Below are 19,914 nucleotides of genomic sequence, written 5' to 3'. Positions count from 1 at the left end.
ATGCAGGGCCCTTACCCCCGCCGTGGTTGTGTCCCCTCGGCAGTGCCTCTGGATGGAAGAGCACGGCGTGGCGCAGGCGGAGCACATGGCCACCATCGAGGCGCACGCCGTGGCCCAGCAGGTGCAGCAGGTGCACGTGGCCACCTACACGGAGCACGGCATGCTGAGCGCCGACGAGGACTCGCCCTCCTCGCCCGAGGACACGTCCTACGACGACTCCGACATCCTCAACTCCACGGCCGCCGACGAGGTCACGGCTCACCTGGCGGCCGCGGGTGAGCCCCGGGAACGGGCAGGGGTGGAGGGGGGCAGAGGGACCTCCCTGGTTTCCAAACTCCTTCTCCCCAGCCCCAGGCTTGGTCAGTGGTTTAAGTCTAGGGAATGGCAGAGGTGTGGCTGAGCCTTTGCACAGCTTAGTCCTGCAGCGTTAAGGCTGGCAGATAATATATATATATATATATATAATATTAATATAATATTAATATAATATATTAATATCTATATTATATATTAATATATTAATATTAATATAATTATATATAATTATATCATATAATATTAATATAATACATTAATATCTATATTATATATTAATATATTATATTAATATTGTATTAATATAATATATATTAATATAATATATAATTAAATTAATATATAGAAATAATATATAGAAATAATATCTCAATATAATTATGTAATATATAACATAATATTATAGTAATATTATATTATTATAAAATATATAATATGTATTTATTATATTATAATAAAACATATAATATATATTTATCATATTATAATAAAATATATAATATATATTTATTATATATTATATAATATATTATACAATGTATATTTATTTTATATAATATATATAACATTATTTTATATATCATTATCATATAATATATATTAATTATATTTTGTATAATATATTTATTATATAATTTATTATATAATATTTATCATATAATTAATATTGTATTATAATATTATGATAAGATATAATATTCTGTAATATATTATGTACATTATCTATGATATATTCATAAGTATATAAATAATATATAATTTAATATATAACTTACATTATCTAATCAGAGCAATATATTTATATTATGTATAAATACATCTATGCATCTATTATTATATTATTATATTATAATGAAGTATGATATTATTCTGTTATATATTATATGTATTATCTATCATATATTCATAAAAGTATATAAATAATATATAATTTAATACTATAACTGACATTATCTAATCATAGCAATATATTTATATTTATATTATTTATAAATATATTTATACATCTATTATTATACTATTATATTATAATACAATATTATATTATTCTGTTATATATTATATTATATATATTATCTATTATATATTCATATAAATATATAAATAATATATTATTTAATAATATAATTTACATTATATAATCATGGAAATATGTACTATATTATATAAATTAATATTAATTAATGTTAATTAATATTATTCTTCATTTATTCATTAATCACTTGAATATATTAAGTCTTTGTATATTGTAATATATTATTTATATCCTTATGAAAATATATAAAATTATATATAATAGTTTAATTATGTAATATATAATATATAACGTATTATTATATATTATCTATTATATGATATGTATAATATATATAATATATATGTAAATATATATGATTTATTGTGGTAATAATTAGACAAAAAATATCTTAATCAGAATTATTTCCTACACAGTATAGGAGCTAAAACTACAAAGATAATATAATGTGCTATATCAAACAATCCTATTGAAGAAATTAGGTTAGAGAAATTATATTAAAGCTGGCAAAAAAGGAACAATTTTTAGGCAGAGGTTGATGCCATCCCTCAGAATATTCCGGGTGCTCCCTGAATCTCCCTGTGTGTAACATGGAGGTGCTGGGAATACAAAGCTGGTTTGGACAATAAAAAAGGGTCCCTGGTAAAACTCTGCCTCAATGAACAGAATTCAAACCCCCAAGCTGTCCAAGAGCAGAAGGATTTCAGGCCCACGTAAACAACAGCAAAAACAGCCCAGGCCTGGCTGAGCCAGGAGCTCCCGGGTTTGGCCTCTCCCAGGGAAATCCCACAGAAGATCCTGGCATAGCTGGGCTGGGAACGTGTTTGGGAATCCCAAACCCCTTCCAGTGGAACCAAATGTCCTCCACACTGGCCTTGTGGTGGATCCACCATTCCAGTGAACCCAAATGTCCTCCACATTGGCCTTGTGGTGGATCCACCATTCCAGTGGAACCAAATGTCCTCCACACTGGCCTTGTGGTGGATCCACCATTCCAGTGGAACCAAATGTCCTCCACACTGGCCTTGTGGTGGATCCACCATTCCAGTGGAACCAAATGTCCTCCACACTGGCCTTGTGGTGGATCCACCATTCCAGTGGAACCAAATGTCCTCCACACTGGCCTTGTGGTGGATCCACCATTCCAGTGGAACCAAATGTCCTCCACACTGGCCTTGTGGTGGATCCACCATTCCTGTGGAAAAATACGGTGTCAAGGAATCCCTCAGAGTCTGGGATCGGCCTTCACTGGGTGAATGAAGCTCTTGATGTGCTGGACCAACCCTGGGAGGTTCCACCACCCCGCTGACCATCCCGTGCCCTTGCTTATGAACTTTCCAGCCTCCCATCCTGCAGGATTTTTTCTTTCCCCCTTCCCTTCTAGCACACAGGCTTTTCAGGCCCTGTTGTAGGATACTTCCAGGAACTCAGGATTTTCGGTTTCTTTCCCATTAGAACCAGTCCTTAATCCCTGGGGAGAAGCCTCAGGCTCCTGTTGAGGTGTCCAAGCAGGATTCCTGGCATTTTGCCCAGCTCTCTTCTCCCAGGCCACCGGGATCTCCTCAGTTCAGCCACTTCTTTAAAGTCTTGGGGTGTTCTTTCAGTGTGTCTGGAAGATAAAATTCAGAACTATGTGTTTGTGAGGAAAACTTTGGACTGAAACACGTGATTTTCCCTGGGACTGAGCTGGGATTTGGGGAACGGAGCCTTTGGATGGAACCTCCGGGGTGCTGGAGAGGAGAGCTCGGGAAGGAATTTGGGTCACATGGGCAGCCTTGGGACACATCCACACGATGGCAACGTCCTTTCTGGCCAGTCCCTGAGCTGCCTGAGCTGATTCCCCCGTTGTGGTTGCATTTCCAGGCCCTGTCGGGATGGCAGCAGCTGCTGCCGTGGCAACGGGGAAGAAACGGAAGCGACCACACGTCTTTGAATCCAACCCTTCCATCAGGAAGAGGCAGCAGACACGTTTGCTCAGGTGAGGGTCCCACCTTCTCTCAGACACTTTGCCCAGGTAAGGATCCCCCTGCCCTCAGACACATTTGTCCAGGTAAAGATTCCCACCTTCCCTCAGACACCTTTGCCAGGTAAGGATCCCACCTTCCCTCAGACACCTTTGCCAGGTAAGGATCCCACCTTCCCTCAGACACCTTTGCCAGGTAAAGATTCCCACCTGCACTGAGACACCTTTGCCCAGGTAAGGATCCCCCCCTTCCCTCAGACACCTTTGCCCAGGTAAGGATCCCCCCCTTCCCTCAGACACCTTTGCCCAGGTAAGGATCCCCCCCTGCCCTCAGACACCTTTGCCCAGGTAAAGATTCCCCCCTTCCATCAGACACTTTGCCCAGGTAAGGATCCCACCTTCCCTGAGACACTTTTGTCCAGGTGAGGATTCCACCTTCCCTGAGACACCTTTGCCAGGTAAGGATCCCCCCTCTGCCCTCAGACACCTTTGCCCAGGTAAAGATTCCCACCTTCCCTCAGACACCTTTGCCCAGGTAAGGATTCCCCCCCACTGCCCTCAGACACCTTTGCCCAGCTAAGGATTCCCCACCTTCCCTCAGACACCTTTGCCAGGTAAGGATCCCCCCTGCCCTCAGACACGTTTGCTCAGGTGAGGGTCCCACCTTCCCTCAGACACCTTTGCCCAGGTGAGGATCCCACCTTCCCTCAGACACCTTTGCCCAGGTAAGGATCCCACCTTCTCTCAGACACCTTTGCCAGGTAAAGATTCCCCCCTTCCCTCAGACACTTTGCCCACGTAAGGATTCCCACCTTCCCTCAGACACCTTTGCCCAGCTAAGGATTCCCACCTTCCCTCAGACACCTTTGCCAGGTAAGGATTCCCACCTGCCCTCAGACACCTTTGCCCAGGTAAGGATCCCCCCTGCCCTCAGACACCTTTGCCAGGTAAAGATTCCCCCCTTCCCTCAGACACCTTTGCCCAGGTGAGGATTCCCACCTTCCCTCAGACTTTGCCCAGGTGAGGATTCCCACCTTCCCTCAGACACCTTTGCCAGGTAAGGATCCCCCCTTCCCTTAGAAACCTTTGCCAGGTAAAGATTCCCCCCTTCCATCAGACACTTTGCCCAGGTAAGGATCCCACCTTCCCTGAGACACTTTTGTCCAGGTGAGGATCCCACCTTCCCTCAGACACCTTTGCCAGGTAAGGATCCTCCCTCTGCCCTCAGACACCTTTGCCCAGGTGAGGATCCCACCTTCCCTCAGACACCTTTGCCAGGTAAGGATCCCACCTTCCTCAGACACCTTTGCCCAGGTAAGGATCCCCCCTCTGCCCTCAGACACCTTTGCCAAGGTAAAGATTCCCCCCTTCCCTCAGACACCTTTGCCCAGGTAAGGATCCCACCTTCCCTCAGACACCTTTGCCCAGGTAAGGATCCCACCTTCCCTCAGACACCTTTGCCAGGTAAGGATCCCACCTTCCCTCAGACACCTTTGCCAGGTAAAGATTCCCACCTTCCCTCAGACACCTCAGGTTGCATCCCTGATCCATCTCTGTGCTGTCCAGAAGTTACAGGGACTGGAGATATTTTTTAGGTGGAAAATATTTTTATTTTTATATATTTTTATATATTTTATATTTTTATTCTGGAAGCCCAGAGCTGTGTCTCAGTTTGCAGGAATGGGTTGCATTCCAGCCCTGCTCCTCCTGGGAGCGATTTTATGGTCACTGAGGTGACCCCTCTGGTGGATCCACCGCTGTGTTTGAACCCTGGTCACCAGTTAAATGTGTCACAGTAACGTGGCCTTGAAAGGTGTTTGTGGTGGCTTTGGAATCGTGGAATACCCTGAGCTGGAAGGGACCCCCAAGGATCATTCATCCAACCTTGTCCTGAGATCCCCCCTGACCCTGCCCTGGCCCAGCTCCAGCCGTTCCCTGGGGCCTGGCCCTGCTCACAGAGGAAAGAAATCAGTTTTTAACAGGACTCTTACATTCTCTGGCCTGAGAGCCTGGAGCTCCATCCACATCCCAGCTCTGCAGGGGCACGAAGGACTTACCTACCTCACAAGTCTTTTTTTTTTTGCACGATGAAACAATTCTAGGAATAAATTCAGTGCATGTTTATGCAAATTTCCTTTGCCAATGGATAAACTCCACGCTGAAGGCTCCCCCGGCCTGTAGAGCACAGTTTGGGAGGAGAATAATCAAAGGGAAATGCCTGACAGAGCTGAAACACTATTTTTTTGGGCTCTTTTTGAGCCAGCAGAGCCCTTCAGGTGTTGCATCCCGGGTGCTCTGAGGCTGTTTGCCCACCTGGGGGCCTCCGAGGAGCACCAGGGACTGCACAGGCTTTCCAGCCTGGAAACACCACCTGCACTTCCATCCTCTGGAAACAGTTCTGAATATTGGCTGGTACCGTTTTCTAGGCTTTGCAACAAAGCAGTTTTTGCTTTTTGTGCTGTTTCTGATTTAATTGAGCTGGGTTAGTGTTAAATAATATTTCCTTGGGAGTGAAATCCCTTCCTTTTAGAGCTCCACTCTGGGTTTTTCCCTCCTTCCCCCAACTCTGCTGACTCAGCCACGTTTCTGGAGAGCAAATTCTTTTCTCCCTTGAAACATGAACATTATATTTTAAAAGAAGGAATTATTTCTCCTCCCTTCACAAAACTGCTTCATTTTACCACATGTAAGATGCTGACAAAAGGCATCATTTTTTTTTTGCACTCGGATCAGTTTAACGTGTTCCTGCTTGATTTTCACCCCACTGGGAATCGAGTGGGAAGTTAAAACTCCTCATTCTGGGATCTCTGAGCAGCTCCTGGTGATGCTGGTGCTTTTTGGCAGGTTCTGGGGTGACCAGGGCAGGGACTGAGCTGTCACTTTGTGGAGAGCTCAGGTTTTCTGAGGGAAATGCTTTAGGCCTCTTGCTTTAGGCCTTCCTGCCAACATTTCTGCCACGTCCTCTTGCACTGCCCAAAAGTGAGTAAGAGGCAGAAAGGACCTGATGGAACATTTTCATGCCACGGAGGGATCGTTCCAAAGGGACTTGCTGAGCTGGGTGCACACCTGGGTTTCCTGGGCTGAGCTGTTGCAATATTTCTGCTTCTTGCCTGTGCTGTAGCTGGAATTCTCACAGCTGTGGTTTGGGCAGGACTTTGGCAGTAGAGAACTGCACTGTTATGATCTGGATGTAGAATAACCTGTGTTTGCAGTTTTCTTTTGCTGAATCCTTCGAGTGACTCGACAAACCCCGAGTTCTGTGTTGCTGAGGCAGAGCAGTGCAGCCTCCTGCCGCCCCAGCTTTGCTGCTCTGCTGGTTTTTCTCTTTTTACCTCGCTGGGAAAAGGAGAGGAGGGGGAATAATTGACATTTGAGCTGCTGGGGGAGGGCAGGGAGCACAGCAGGGATAACCTGGGTATGGATGGGGCCAACCTGCCCAGCTGGGCTCTGTCTCTCACCTGCCTGGTGAACGAGCAGCGTGAAGAAAAGGGGTTCACAGTGAGGGGGGTCATGTTTCTCCAGGGCTTTCAGCTGACCCCCAGCCCCTGGTTTGTCCCTCCCTGTGTTGCAGGAAGCTCCGAGCCACGCTGGATGAGTACACCACCCGGGTGGGGCAGCAGGCCATCGTGCTCTGCATCTCACCCTCCAAACCCAACCCTGTCTTCAAAGTGTTCGGGGCCGCGCCCTTGGAGAACGTGGTAGGTGTCTCCAGGGAAGTTGGGTGATGACTTCCTCACCTTCTCTGCGGGTTTTGCTCTGCTCGGGGCAGCCTTGCAAGCCTGGGAGTCGTGTTTAGAACCCTGGGAACAGGGGTTTAGGTTTTAGGGGCAGTGGTGGACCTGGCAGGGTCAGGTTGTGGTTGGGCTTGGTGATCTCAGAGGCCTTTTCCAACCTCAGTGGTTCTGTGACATGAGGACACAGTGAGGTCCTCCCTGCTCTGCGTGAGTGGTGGCCTGGCACATCTCACCAGCTGAACATCCTGGAGTAAACAGGAGAGGGAGCAGGTAGTGATCACACAATCCCAGAATCCCTGAGGTTGGAAAAGCCCTCCCAGCCCATGGATCCCCCCTGTGCCCCATCCCCACCTTGCCCCCCAGCCCAGAGCACTGAGTGCCACGGCCAGGCCTTCCTGGGACACCTCCAGGGCTGGGCACTCCAAACCTCCCTGGGCAGCCCCTGCCAAGGCCTCCCCACCCTTTCCAGCAACAAATTCCTCCTCAGCCCCAACCTGACCCTCCCCTGGCACAGCCTGAGGCCGTTTCCCCTTGGCCTGGCCCTTGTTCCCTGGCAGCAGAGCCTGACCCCCCCTGGCTCCCCCCTCCTGGCAGGGACTTGCAGAGCCAGAAGGTCCCCCCTGAGCCTCCTTTGCTCCAGGCTGAACAACCCCAAACTGTGAACTGTCTGAACTCAGCTCTGCTGTCAGTCCTTGCCCCTTGTTGCAGGCCAGACCTAAAATGGAGCAGACCCTGAGCACGTCAAGTCTTGCCTCAGAACTTTCCCTTTCACCCCCTAAACCCTTCCCTTGACGCTGTTTCTCCCTGTTTCATCAGCAGCCCTTCCATTCGCCCAAGGCTCAGGTGCCCGTGGGTATCTCCTGCCAGCTGTGGCTCTGTGACACCTCGGGGAAGGTCCCTGCCCTCTCCTGGTGCTCCTCACGTTGTTTACCCGAGCTTAACAACCCCCACAGGTCCGCAAGTACAAGAGCACCATCCTGGAGGACCTGGAGTCGGCGCTGGCGGAACACGCGCCCGCGCCTCAGGAGGTCAACTCAGAGCTGCCCCCCCTGACCATCGACGGCATCCCCGTGTCCGTGGACAAGATGACCCAGGTGAGCACCCACAGGGCACCCCCAGTGTCCGTGGACAAGATGACCCAGGTGAGCACCCGCAGGCACACCAAGAGGGACACACAGAATCGTAGAATCAGCTGGGTTGGAAGGGACCTCCGAGATCATCCAGCCCAACCCTGGATCCAACCCCGCCGTGGTTCCCAGCCCATGGCACTGATGCCACATCCAGTCTGTCCTTAAACACCTCCAGGGATGGAGAATTCCCCCCTTCCCTGGGCAGCCCATTCCAATGGCTGAGCACCCTCTCTGCAAAGAAATTCTTCCTGATATCCAACCTAAACCTCCCCTGGCACAGCTGAAGACCCAGCCCTCTTGTCTTGCTGATGGTTGCCTGGGAAAAGAGCCCAACCCACCCCGGCTCCCCCCTCCTGGCAGGGAGTTGCAGAGAGTGAGGAGGTCTCCCCTGAGCCTCCTCCTCTCCAGGCTGAGCCCCCCCAGCTCCCTCAGCCTCTCCTCCCAGCACTTGGGCTCCAGTCCCTTCCCCAGCCTCGCTGCTCTTCTCTGCCCCTGCTCCAGCCCCTCCAGGGCCTTCCTGAGCTCAGGGCCCAGAGCTGGACACAGCACTCCAGGGGTGGCCTCCCCAGCGCCCAGCCCAGGGGCACAAGCCCTGCCCTGCTCCTGCTGCCACACTCTTCCTCAGCCAGCCCAGGATCCATTGGCCCTCTTGCCCCCCTGGCCACACTCGGGCTCCTCTTCAGCTCCCTGCCCAGCCCAACTCCCAGCTCCCTTCCTGCCTGGCTGCTCTCCAGCCCCTCTGGCCCAGCCTGCAGCTGCAGGGGCTTCTTGTGGCCAAAGGGCAGGACCTGGCCCTTGGCCTTGGGGAACCTCAGCCCGCTGGTAAAAAATATTATTATAAAATATAAAAATATAAATGTAAGTGTAAAAATAGAACTGTAACATATAAATATAAAAATTGTGAAAGTGTGATTTTAAAATAGAAAAGTAGAAAAATAAATGTAAAAATACAAGTGCAAAATCGAAAAATAAAAATGTGATTTTGAAATATAAAAATAGAAAGACAAATGTAAAAATAGAACTATAAAATATAAAAATAAAGGTAAGAATATAATTATAAAATAGAAAAATAGAAAAATAAATGTAAAAATAGAACTATAAAATATAAAAGTAAAGGTAAAAATAGAATTATAAAATATAAAAATAAATGTAAAAATAGAACTATAAAATATAAAAGTAAAGGTAAAAATATAAAAATATAAAAATAAATTTAAAAATAGAACTATAAAATATAAAAATAAAGGTAATAATAGAACTATAAAATATAAAGATAGAAAAATATAAAAATAGAACTACAAAATATAAAAATAAATGTAAAAATATAATTAAAAAATATAAACATATAAATACAAAGGTAAAAATATAACTATAACATACAAACATAAATATAAAAATGAATGTAAAAATATAAGAAAAATATAAAAAATAAATGCAGAAATATAATTATAAAATATAAAAATATGAAAATAAATTAAAAAATACAACTATGACATACAAGTATAAATATGAAGATAAATGTAAAAATATAACTATAAAATATAAATAAATGTAAAAATATAATTACAAATATAAAAACAAATTTAAAAATATAACTATAGCATACAAATATAAAGATAAATGGTAAAATATAATTTAAAAATATAAATGTAAAAACATAGCTAGAAAATATAAACCCACGACTGTTGAATGTAAAAATAACTGTAAAATAAAAATTAAAATTAAAAGTATAAAATAAAATAAAAAGTAAAGACAAAAAGTAAAAATAAAATAAAACTTAGCTTAGCTTAGCTTAACTAAGCTCAGCTGCTTCAGGTGGCTCCCACTGGGGTGTCCACAGCTGGATTTCTAAGCAGGGGGTTTGTCCTTTCATCTGCCTTTCTTTTAAACTTCATTGTTTGTCTGAAGTTTATAAAAGATCTCCAATCTTTCATCACGATCACAGTGATTTATAATCTATGGTTTAGAATGATTGATTTATTTATTTTCATTTATTTATTTATTTATTTATTTATTTATTTAATTTATTTATTATTTATTTATTATTGTGGTTTAAAATAGTTTACAGTGGTTTAGTTATATGACTTATAATGGTTTATAATATATAATAGCATATTAACGATTTATAATCCACTTCTCCAAGGCAACAGAGTTTTTCTGGGCCTCTCCAAAATCCCCTTGGTGCCCGTTCACCTCCTCTGTGGAGGTGACAGTTTGGTTGGAGGAGATTCCAAGCCCCAAAAGACAAGGGACCAAAGGCAGTTTGGAGCTGTCAGGGCCCCTGACACAAACTGGAACGTGCCAACATTTTTTCCAGCAGATGTTTGATGTTTGGGTGCTTGGTGGATGGTGTGAACAGAACTCTTCTGCTCTTTCAGATGGAAATTCCCAACCACAGGTTTTGCTCTGTTCCAGAAACCCTTTTCCTTGTTGTTTCTAACACTGGAATACAGTTGGAATACAGCTGGAATACAGTTGGGATACAGTTGGGATACAGTTGGAATAGAGTTTTCTGTGCTTTGGGCCATTGGAAATGGTAGAACCAGGATCAGCTCAGTCCTGTTAACACTTGAACCTGATGTTAAATCTCAGGAACACTCAGGACCAAAGGGTGTCAGGGAAACATTGCTCAGTGTCTCCCAAATCCTCCATCCTGGGTGTTTTATGAGCCCTTCCCAGAGCTGACAGTGGCACAAACTGGAACGTGCCAACATTTTTTCCAGCAGATGTTTGATGTTTGGGTGCTTGGTGGATGGTGTGAACAGAACTCTTCTGCTCTTTCAGGTGGAAATTCCCAACCACAGGTTTTGCTCTGTTCCAGAAACCCTTTTCCATGTTGTTTCCAGCACTGGGATACAGTTGGCATAGAGTTGGGATACAGTTGGAATAGAGTTGGAATACAGCTGGAATAGAGTTGTCTGTGCTTTGGGCCATTGGAAATGGTAGAACCAGGATCAGCTCAGTCCTGTTAACACTTGAACCTCATGTTAAATCTCAGGAACACTCAGGACCAAAGGGTGTCAGGGAAACATTGCTCAGTGTCTCCCAAATCCTCCATCCTGGGTGTTTTATGAGCCCTTCCCAGAGCTGGCAGTGGCACAAACTGGAACGTGCCAACCCTTTTCCCAGCAGCTGTTTGGTTTCCGGGCGGTTCCTGGGTGGAGGTGGCAGCACTGGTGGCTCCCCCAGGTGAGGTGGTCACAGCCACACCCTGAGGGATGTGAGGTCTTTGTCTCAGTGCCCCACCCCGTGTCAGAGCCCCTGGAGCTGCGGGTGAGGCCTCGTTAGGGCGCTAATTAGCGCGGTGCTGGCTCTGGAGCAGGTTGTGCCGGTGCTGCTGATTGTCTCCCGGGTGGATTAAACACAAACCCTCCTTAACAAGTACCCTGAGTAGCTTGAGCCCCCAACTCCCAGGGACCAGTAATTAATCCAGCTGGAAACAAGGGGCACGCTGAGGTTCAGGGAAGGAGCTTTTAACTGTTTTTGCACCGGGCAGCTCAAAAATCTGCTGTTCCCAGGTTGGTTTGAACAACTGGGGCCTCAACAGGGGAGCTTGGAGCACAGGAGGGTGGATGGTGGTCCTGCACTGGAAGGTGGATCATGACAGGCTTGGGAAGAAGGTGCTTTAGTACATATTCCGTGTGTAACATGGAAAAGGCAGCTTGGAAACGAGTTCATGTCCAGTTTGGAGCCCATGGATACAACAGCGTGTGCAGGGAAGGGAAGGGAGCTGGGAAGGGGCTGGAGCAGCAGGAGGGGCTGAGGGAGCTGGGGGGGCTCATCCTGGAGCAAAGGAGGCTCAGGGGGGACCTTCTGGCTCTGCAAGTCCCTGCCAGGAGGGGGGAGCCGGGTTCCCTGCTGCCAGGGAACAAGGGACAGGCCAAGGGGAAACGGCCTCAGGCTGGGCCAGGGGAGGGTCAGGTTGGATATTGGGAAAATTCCTTCCTGGAAAGGGTGGTCAGGCCTTGGAACAGGGGGGAGTCCCCACCCCTGGAGGGATTTCCAAGCCCTGTGGATGTGGCACTTGGGGACAGGGGTCAGGGGTGGCCTTGGCAGTGCTGGCAGTGGTTGGACTCCATGGTCTTAAAGGTCTTTTCCAACCACAATGATCCCACAATTCTATGAAATAACTTAGTATAAAAGCTCAGAAGGACTGCAGGTTTGAAGCTTTAAGATAAAGTGATTTTCTCCGACGTGAGGTGAGAGCTCCTCCTCTTCCTGCTCCGTTCTGCAGCTGAACCAGCCTTTTCCTGACACTCCAAGGGATCCCTGGCACAAAACCCAAATGTGTCACAAAACCCTGCGTGGGTTTTGTAATTTCTTTGGCAACACAGGGGTGGAGAAGTGTGAGATTGTGGTTTTCACATCCGAGCAGCCCCTGGAGCTCCATCCCCTTTGCAGCGTCTCTGTGAGATACACCCCAGCTCATGGCTCAGTTCCTGCCACTTTGAGGATGTTCTGTGGATTTTTCTGCCTTATTCTGATCTGTTTATTTATCCTCTCCCTTTGAGGTTGGCCTGCTCTCTTCCTGGTAGGGTTTAACCGTACAGTGTGTTAATGCAACATGTGGTTGTGCCTTATTACTGTAATTAGCTGACTTAATTGGGTCTCTGCTCTTCCCAGGCTCTAAGCTGAATCTGGGAGAAGATGGTTAAGTATTGTCCATCTTCCTTAGGCATCCAGGCCTCTCCCAGTCGATGGCTCCAACAGGATGGGTGTTAAATGTAGTAACTTTGTACCCTGTGATAACTCGGAAGCGCCTCAAAACTACCAGAGAGGAAAGACCCTAAAAATCCCCCCCTGTGCTGTGGTTTGTTGCAGGCACAGCTGAGAGCCTTCATCCCTGAGATGCTGAAGTATTCCACGGGCCGTGGGAAGCCAGGCTGGGGCAAGGAGAGCTGCAAACCCATCTGGTGGCCCGAGGACATCCCCTGGGCCAACGTCCGCAGCGACGTCCGCACGGAGGAGCAGAAGCAGCGGGTGAGTGTCCCCCCCTGGCTGCCCCCAAACCGAGCACAGGGGCTTGCAAACAGTGCTCTGGGAGCAGTTCTTCCCTCCAGTGGCAGAAGGAAGAGGCTTGGCAGGGAGGCTGTCCCATCCTGAGCAGCAGGGACCTTGGTGCTCCAAGGAAAAAGGGAGAGAACGGGGGGAAGGGGTGGGGGGTGCCAGCTGTGGCCGTGGATGCCACCACACAGGTGATGTTTCTGTCACAGAGGTCTTCAGGGAAAGCCACCATGGTGTGGGAGCAGCAGGACCTGTGTGGGGTGATTTTGGACCCGTTGGATGGGGAGGGATTCCAGGTGGGGCTGGGAATGGCGCTGTGGCAGTCGGTGCTCTCCTGAAGCAGGGTGGTTTTCTCCCCAGAATGGTTTGGGTTGGAAGGGCCCTTTTACAGATCATCTCATCCTGCAGTGAGCAGGGACATCTTCCCTAGATCCTGCTGCTCTCCAGGGTGATTTCTGAGTCCTGGACAAAGGAAGGGATGAGGAAAGGAATTAATTATCGGGGCCTTTTGTTTGCGAGTTGGTTCCAAACCATCCAATAAACCCCAGCAAAGACAAACATTCAAATCCCAGCGGTTCAGAAATCCTTCCTCCCCTGACTCTGCCCTCTCCCCCTCGTGCTGGAAGGTGTCCTGGACCCAGGCCCTGAGGACCATCGTGAAGAACTGCTACAAGCAGCACGGGCGCGAGGACCTGCTCTACGCCTTCGAGGACCAGCAGACCCCGCAGACCACGACCACGCACAGCATCGCCCACCTGGTGCCCTCCCAGACCGTGGTACAGACCTTCAGCAACCCCGATGGCACCGTGTCCCTCATCCAGGTGAGTGGGGCCCTCTGCATTTCCCCATTCCTGGCGCGGGTGACTCGGGATTTCATCGTCCGCATCGGGAATTTTGGCTTTGTCTGCAGGTCTCACCCCTCGGGTTTGTTAAGCCAACGCTCCCACCCAGAGAACCAGTTTTACCTCCCTCTTCCCCACTCCCATCCCTTGTTCCCATCCCTTGGGTTTCTGCCATTCAGGGATCTGAGCTGAGTTCAATGAACCCACTTAACGAACAAATCCAGTTCCTGATGTCACCGCACGAGGCCTGTGGTGGCAATGGGAGCAGAGGTGGTGGAACTGCCCTCCTTTAATGGCATAAAACCTACTTTAATCAACAGATCAGGTATTTCTGTGCCCCCTGGTCTTTAGTTTACACCTGGAATTCATTCCCAATATCCCTGCCCTCTGGCACTGGGAAGCCATTCCCTGTGTCCTGTCCCTCCATCCCTTGTCCCCAGTCCCTCCATCCCTTGTCCCCAGTCCCTCTCCAGCTCTCCTGGAGCTCCTTTAGGCCCTGCAAGGGGCTCTCAGCTCTCCCTGGAGCCTTCTCTCCTCCAGGTGAACCCCCCCAGCTCTCCCAACCTGCCCTTGGTCACTCCCAGAGCTGAGGCACCCCCAGCCCCCCTGGGTGACCCGTGCCGGCGCCTCGCCACCCTCACATTGAAACCCTTTATCCTTTCCTTTTTTTTAACCCAAATGTCTCTTTCCATGGGTTTCATGGCCTCCCTCCTGCACCAGCAGGCCTCCTCAGCCCCGTTTTGTCATGTCCCCCAGGTTGGCACCGGCGCCACGGTGGCCACGCTGGCCGACGCCTCCGAGCTGCCCACCACGGTCACCGTGGCACAAGTGAACTACTCCGCGGTGGCCGACGGAGAGGTGAGACCCTGGGGCAGCTCTCTGGGGACAGCTCAGCCAGGAGCAGGTCCCTCTGAGCCTCACCCAACATCCCCTGCAGCCGGCTGGTCACGGGGAACGCCGAATTCCGGGGGGCGGCGCCCGCGGGAATGTGAATTTCTGCATAAATTGATGTGTCATTTTATACAGAAAGCGATGGGCTGGGGTTGGTTTGACTCTGCAAACCAAATTCAGCAAAATTCACAGAATAACCCAGTTCTGGCAGAAGCCTCAGGTGGGAATTGGGTGCAGTTTTATTTATATCCCTTTGGAAACCTGTCTGAATTTCGTCCGTTTTTGTTTGTACCTCCTTGGAAACCTTAGGTCTGAATTTCATACTTTTTTTTTAGTACCTCCTGTCCATTATCTATTTTGTACTTTTGTTTGGCATTTCAAAATCTGAACACTTACACTTGCACACATTTATTTTTCCACTTTTTTCTAATCAACTAATGGACTTTTTCTGTGGATTTGGTGCTGAACTGCTGTTATTTTGACTCAGGACTCCACAAACACAAAGCTGTGGAAACCTTAGGTCTGAATTTCATACTTTTTTCTTTTTATACCTCCAATAGATTATTTATTTTGCCTTTTCTTTGCCATATCAATATACCTCCTGTAGATTATATATTTTGTCTTTTCTTTGGCATTTCAAAATCTGAACTGCCTAAACCCAAACACTTCAACTTGCATGCATCCATTTTTTTTTTAATCAAATAATAGATTTTTTTCTGTGGATTTGGTGCTGAACTGCTGTTAGTTTGACTCAGGACTCTACAGACAAACTTGTGGTGGAAACCTTAGGTCTGAATTTCTTACCCTTTTTTTATACCTCCTACAGATTATCTATTTTGTGTTTTCTTTGGCATTTCAAAATCTGAACACTTACACTTGCATACATTTATTTTTCCACCTTTTTTTTAATCAAATAATAGACTTTTTCTGTGGATTTGATGCTGAACTGTTGTTATTTTGACTCAGGGCTCTACAAACACAGTTATGGTGGAAGCCCTAGGTCTGAATTTCATACTTTTTTTTTCATACCTCTTATAGATTATTTATTTTGCCTTTTCTTTGCCATTTCAATATACCTCCTATCCATTATCTATTTTGTATTTTCTTTGTCATTTCAAAATCTGAACTCTTACACCTGCACACATTTATTTTTCCACTTTTTTTTTAATCAAATAATGGATTTTTTCTGTGGATTTGGTGCTGAACTGCTGTTATTTTGACTCAGGGTTTTCCAAACACAATTATGGTGGAAGCCTTAGGTCTGAATTTCATACTTTTTTCTTTTTATACCTCCAATAGATTATTTATTTTGTGTTTTTTAGTTTGGCATTTCAATGTACCTCCTGTCCATTATCTATTTTGTATTTTCTTTGGCATTTCAAAATCTGAACACTTACACTTGCACACATTTATTTTTCCACCTTTTTTTAATCAACTAATAGACTTTTTCTGTGGATTTGGTGCTGAACTGTTGTTATTTTGATTCAAGACTCTACAGACAAAATTAGGCCTGAATTTCATACTTTTTTATTTTTATACCTCCAATAGATTATTTATTCTGCCTTTTCTTTGCCATTTCAATGTACCTCCTGTAGATTATCTATTTTGTATTTTGTTTGGCACTCCAGTGCCTGATCCCGACCTCCTACACTTGCACACATTTATTTTCCCGCTGCCTTTTTTTTTTAACCAAATAACACTTTTTTTCCTGTGTGTCTGAGGAACATTCCTTCAAAAACACGAATTATTTTTTTTAAACTCCCTCTTTTTTCCCCTGCTCGGCCCCAAACCCCCTGTGAGTGAGGCTGCAGGTCCCTCCGGGGTGTCCCGGCGAGAGGTGGCAGCACAGAACAGCTCTGCCGAGCTGCAGCCCCTGCTCCCATCCCACAGCCCAGGAGCCCGCAGTCACCTTGAGGCACTTTGGCAGCTGCCCCGAGGCTTTCCAAGGGTTTTTTTTGAGAGCTGAAAGGAATTTTCCAGAGGCACAAATCAGGCTGGATGGGGCTCATCCATCCCGGGCCAGCTCGGAGCGACCTGGTCCGGTGGAAGGTGTCTCCCCCCCCCGGGGTGGAACTGGATCATTTTTGAGGTTGTTTCCAATCCTTTCAAAATATCCCAGCAGGAAAACCTTCGTGTCAGTGGGGAGAAGAGCCTGGAAGGTCCCTCCTTCCACTCCTTCTTTCCCTGTTCCATCCCTGTTAGGGAGCACAGAGCCACTGGGACGGTGGGTGGGAAGGCAGATGTTCTTCCTCCCTCTCCTTCCAGTGGTGGGATTAATCCTTGTCTTGCCCGAAGGCAGCAAAATTTCCATGGAATTTTTACCTTCTTAACCATTTTAACCATCTGACCCTCACCTTCTGCAGCATTTGTGTGTCTCCACTCACCAGGAGTGGCCCCGAAAGGTTGATGGGGATGAGAGCAGGGATGGGAGTTGGAGGAAGATCTTCATCACCATGCAAAGAAGCCAGTAGGATTTTGGGGGATGGGCCTTCATCCTCCACTTCCTCAGCTTTTTTCTGGGTTCAGTCCATGTTTCCAGTTCCCATCCTGGTGGGTTTTGTGGCCACACATTCATTGTCTCGTGGGCTGTGAAATCCCAAACGGAGAAATGTGGGAAATGAGCAACTGAGATGGGTGAACTTTAAGTAATATAATATTTATTAATGGAAAGGTCTGGAGCCAGGGAATTGTAAGATCACTTCCATCCACATCATCTTTTATTGAGCAGTGTAGAGACATCCCAGTTGGCTCAAACCCCTTGGAATTTGCAGGTGCTGTACAAAGAAATCCCAAGTGGGAACATGGACCGTTCCCCAGAATGGCAGTGGATGATGCCAATGGAAACTGTGAGGCAAACACAGCCCGTTTTCCTGAGGGATCTGATCCATGCTGTGGTTCCAGCACTGCAGAAACACAGAATCCCAGAATTATTAGGGTTGGAAGGACCTCTGGGGGTCACTCAGTCCAACCAGGGCCACCCAGAGCAGGTGACACAGGAGCTCATCCGGGCGGGGTTGGAATGTCTCCGGAGAGGGACACTCCACACCCTCCCTGGGCAGCTGATCCCGAGTTCCATGGGAAGTGGTTCTTCCTCAGGTTGAGGTGGAACTGGTTGTGTTTTATTTATGGCCATTTGGCAGAGCTCATTCATCAAATCCCAGCCCGTGATCCGGGTACGGCAACAACAACGTCGTCCCGTTTTGTGGCGGATTTGGCCGGACAAGAGGGATCTGTGGGTGGCTGAGGGCCTTCATGGATGTTTATGGAACATGCTGATGGAGGGTGGTGTTGCCCAGCAACATTCCCAGGTGGATCCAGGGCTTCCCCTTTCTTTTTTCCCCCCCTCAAAGCCAGAGTGTTGGCCGGACTCTGCGGGCGCTCCTTGAAACCTTAGGAATTCCGCTTCAGGAATTTCACTTTGGGGAGCAGCCACCCACCCACCCACCCCCAGGGCGACACCAACCCTCCTGTCCTCTCCTGGTGCTGTCCCTGGCAGGTGGAGCAGAACTGGGCGACGCTACAGGGGGGTGAGATGACCATCCAGACGACGCAGGCGTCGGAGGCCACGCAGGCGGTGGCATCGCTGGCAGAGGCGGCCGTGGCAGCGTCCCAGGAGATGCAGCAGGGAGCCACTGTCACCATGGCACTCAACAGGTACGGAGCCTGGGAACACCTGGCACCTCCAGGGGTTTTGTTCCAGCGCTGCAAAGATCCCTCTGGGCAGTCCTGAGAGAGGCTTTTCATAGAATCCCAGAATCAGCTGGGTTGGAAGGGACCTCTGAGATCATCCAGCCCAGCCCTTGATCCAACCCCGCCGTGGTTCCCAGCCCATGGCACTGATGCCACATCCAGTCTGTCCTTAAACACCTCCAGGGATGGAGAATCCCCCACTTCCCTGGGCAGCCCATTCCAATGGCTGAGCACCCTCTCTGCAAAGAAATTCTTTCTAATATCCAACCTAAACCTCCCCTGGCACAGCTGAAGACCCAGCCCTCTTGTCTTGCTGATCATTGCCTGGGAAAAGAGCCCAACCCCCCCCGGCTCCCCCCTCCTGGCAGGGAGTTGCAGAGAGTGAGGAGGTCTCCCCTGAGCCTCCTCCTCTCCAGGCTGAGCCCCCCCAGCTCCCTCAGCCTCTCCTCCCAGCACTTGGGCTCCAGTCCCTTCCCCAGCCTCGCTGCTCTTCTCTGCCCCTGCTCCAGCCCCTCCAGGGCCTTCCTGAGCTCAGGGCCCAGAGCTGGACACAGCACTCCAGGGGTGGCCTCCCCAGCGCCCAGCCCAGGGGCACAAGCCCTGCCCTGCTCCTGCTGCCACACTCTTCCTCAGCCAGCCCAGCAGCCCTTGGCCCTCTTGCCCCCCTGGCCACACTCGGGCTCCTCTTCAGCTCCCTGCCCAGCCCAACTCCCAGCTCCCTTCCTGCCTGGCTGCTCTCCAGCCCCTCTGGCCCAGCCTGCAGCTGCAGGGGGTTGTTGTGGCCAAAGGGCAGGACCTGGCCCTTGGCCTGGTTGAATTTCCTTAGGGAATTCCCGTGCCAGGCGTTGTCCCGGTGTCTGCAGGACAGGTACTGATTCCTGCTCCCTCTTCAGGGTCAGAGGCTCCTCCACAGCCTTGGTTTGTGGGGTTTCTCCTAAAGGTTTTTGGAGGGTTTTCTCAAATGTCTTTCTGCAGTAGAATCATAGGAATTGTGAGGTTGTTTTGGTTGGAAAGGCCCTCGGAGCCCCCGGAGTCCAACCATCCCCCAGCACTGCCAGGGCCTCCACTGACCCATGGCAGGGATTTTTAATCACTGCCGAGCAGGTACTGTTGAAAAAGTAAGTTGAATATTGGGAATTAGAGGGGAAGGCCCAAAGGACAAGCCAGGACTGACTTGTTGCATCTCCATCTGGAATAGTGTGAGAAGTGGTCGCTCCCCTTGAACAGGAAAAGTCTGGGAAGGACAAGAGTGATCAAACCCCAGGAATAATCCATTCCACAGTCCTCTTCAGCTTGGGAAGGGGATTACTGG

General features: G+C 48.1%; 1 protein-coding gene across 4 annotated transcripts in view; it reads left to right on the top strand.

The window, feature by feature from the left end:
• Positions 1-19,914, top strand: part of NRF1 (nuclear respiratory factor 1) — a 52,536-nt gene that overhangs the window by 13,543 nt on the left and 19,079 nt on the right. For 3 of the 4 annotated variants that reach the window (XM_064656834.1, XM_064656833.1, XM_064656835.1), the window contains exons 2-9: positions 44-275; positions 3,215-3,329; positions 6,886-7,012; positions 8,002-8,142; positions 12,997-13,155; positions 13,806-14,000; positions 14,778-14,879; positions 18,409-18,566. In XM_064656834.1, the coding sequence (XP_064512904.1) occupies positions 53-275; positions 3,215-3,329; positions 6,886-7,012; positions 8,002-8,142; positions 12,997-13,155; positions 13,806-14,000; positions 14,778-14,879; positions 18,409-18,566 (1,220 nt within the window). In that variant the 5' untranslated portion in view covers positions 44-52. Of the gene's footprint in view, positions 1-43; positions 276-3,214; positions 3,330-6,885; positions 7,013-8,001; positions 8,143-8,168; positions 8,191-12,996; positions 13,156-13,805; positions 14,001-14,777; positions 14,880-18,408; positions 18,567-19,914 lie in introns of those variants that run through there. The other variant, XM_064656836.1, reaches the window with a different exon arrangement.

Source organism: Pseudopipra pipra, chromosome 5 (assembly GCF_036250125.1).
Source record: "Pseudopipra pipra isolate bDixPip1 chromosome 5, bDixPip1.hap1, whole genome shotgun sequence".
Taxonomy (NCBI): Eukaryota; Metazoa; Chordata; class Aves; order Passeriformes; family Pipridae; genus Pseudopipra; species Pseudopipra pipra.
The sequence above is the reverse complement of the archived record's forward strand: the minus strand, read 5'-3'. Positions and strand labels throughout refer to the sequence as shown.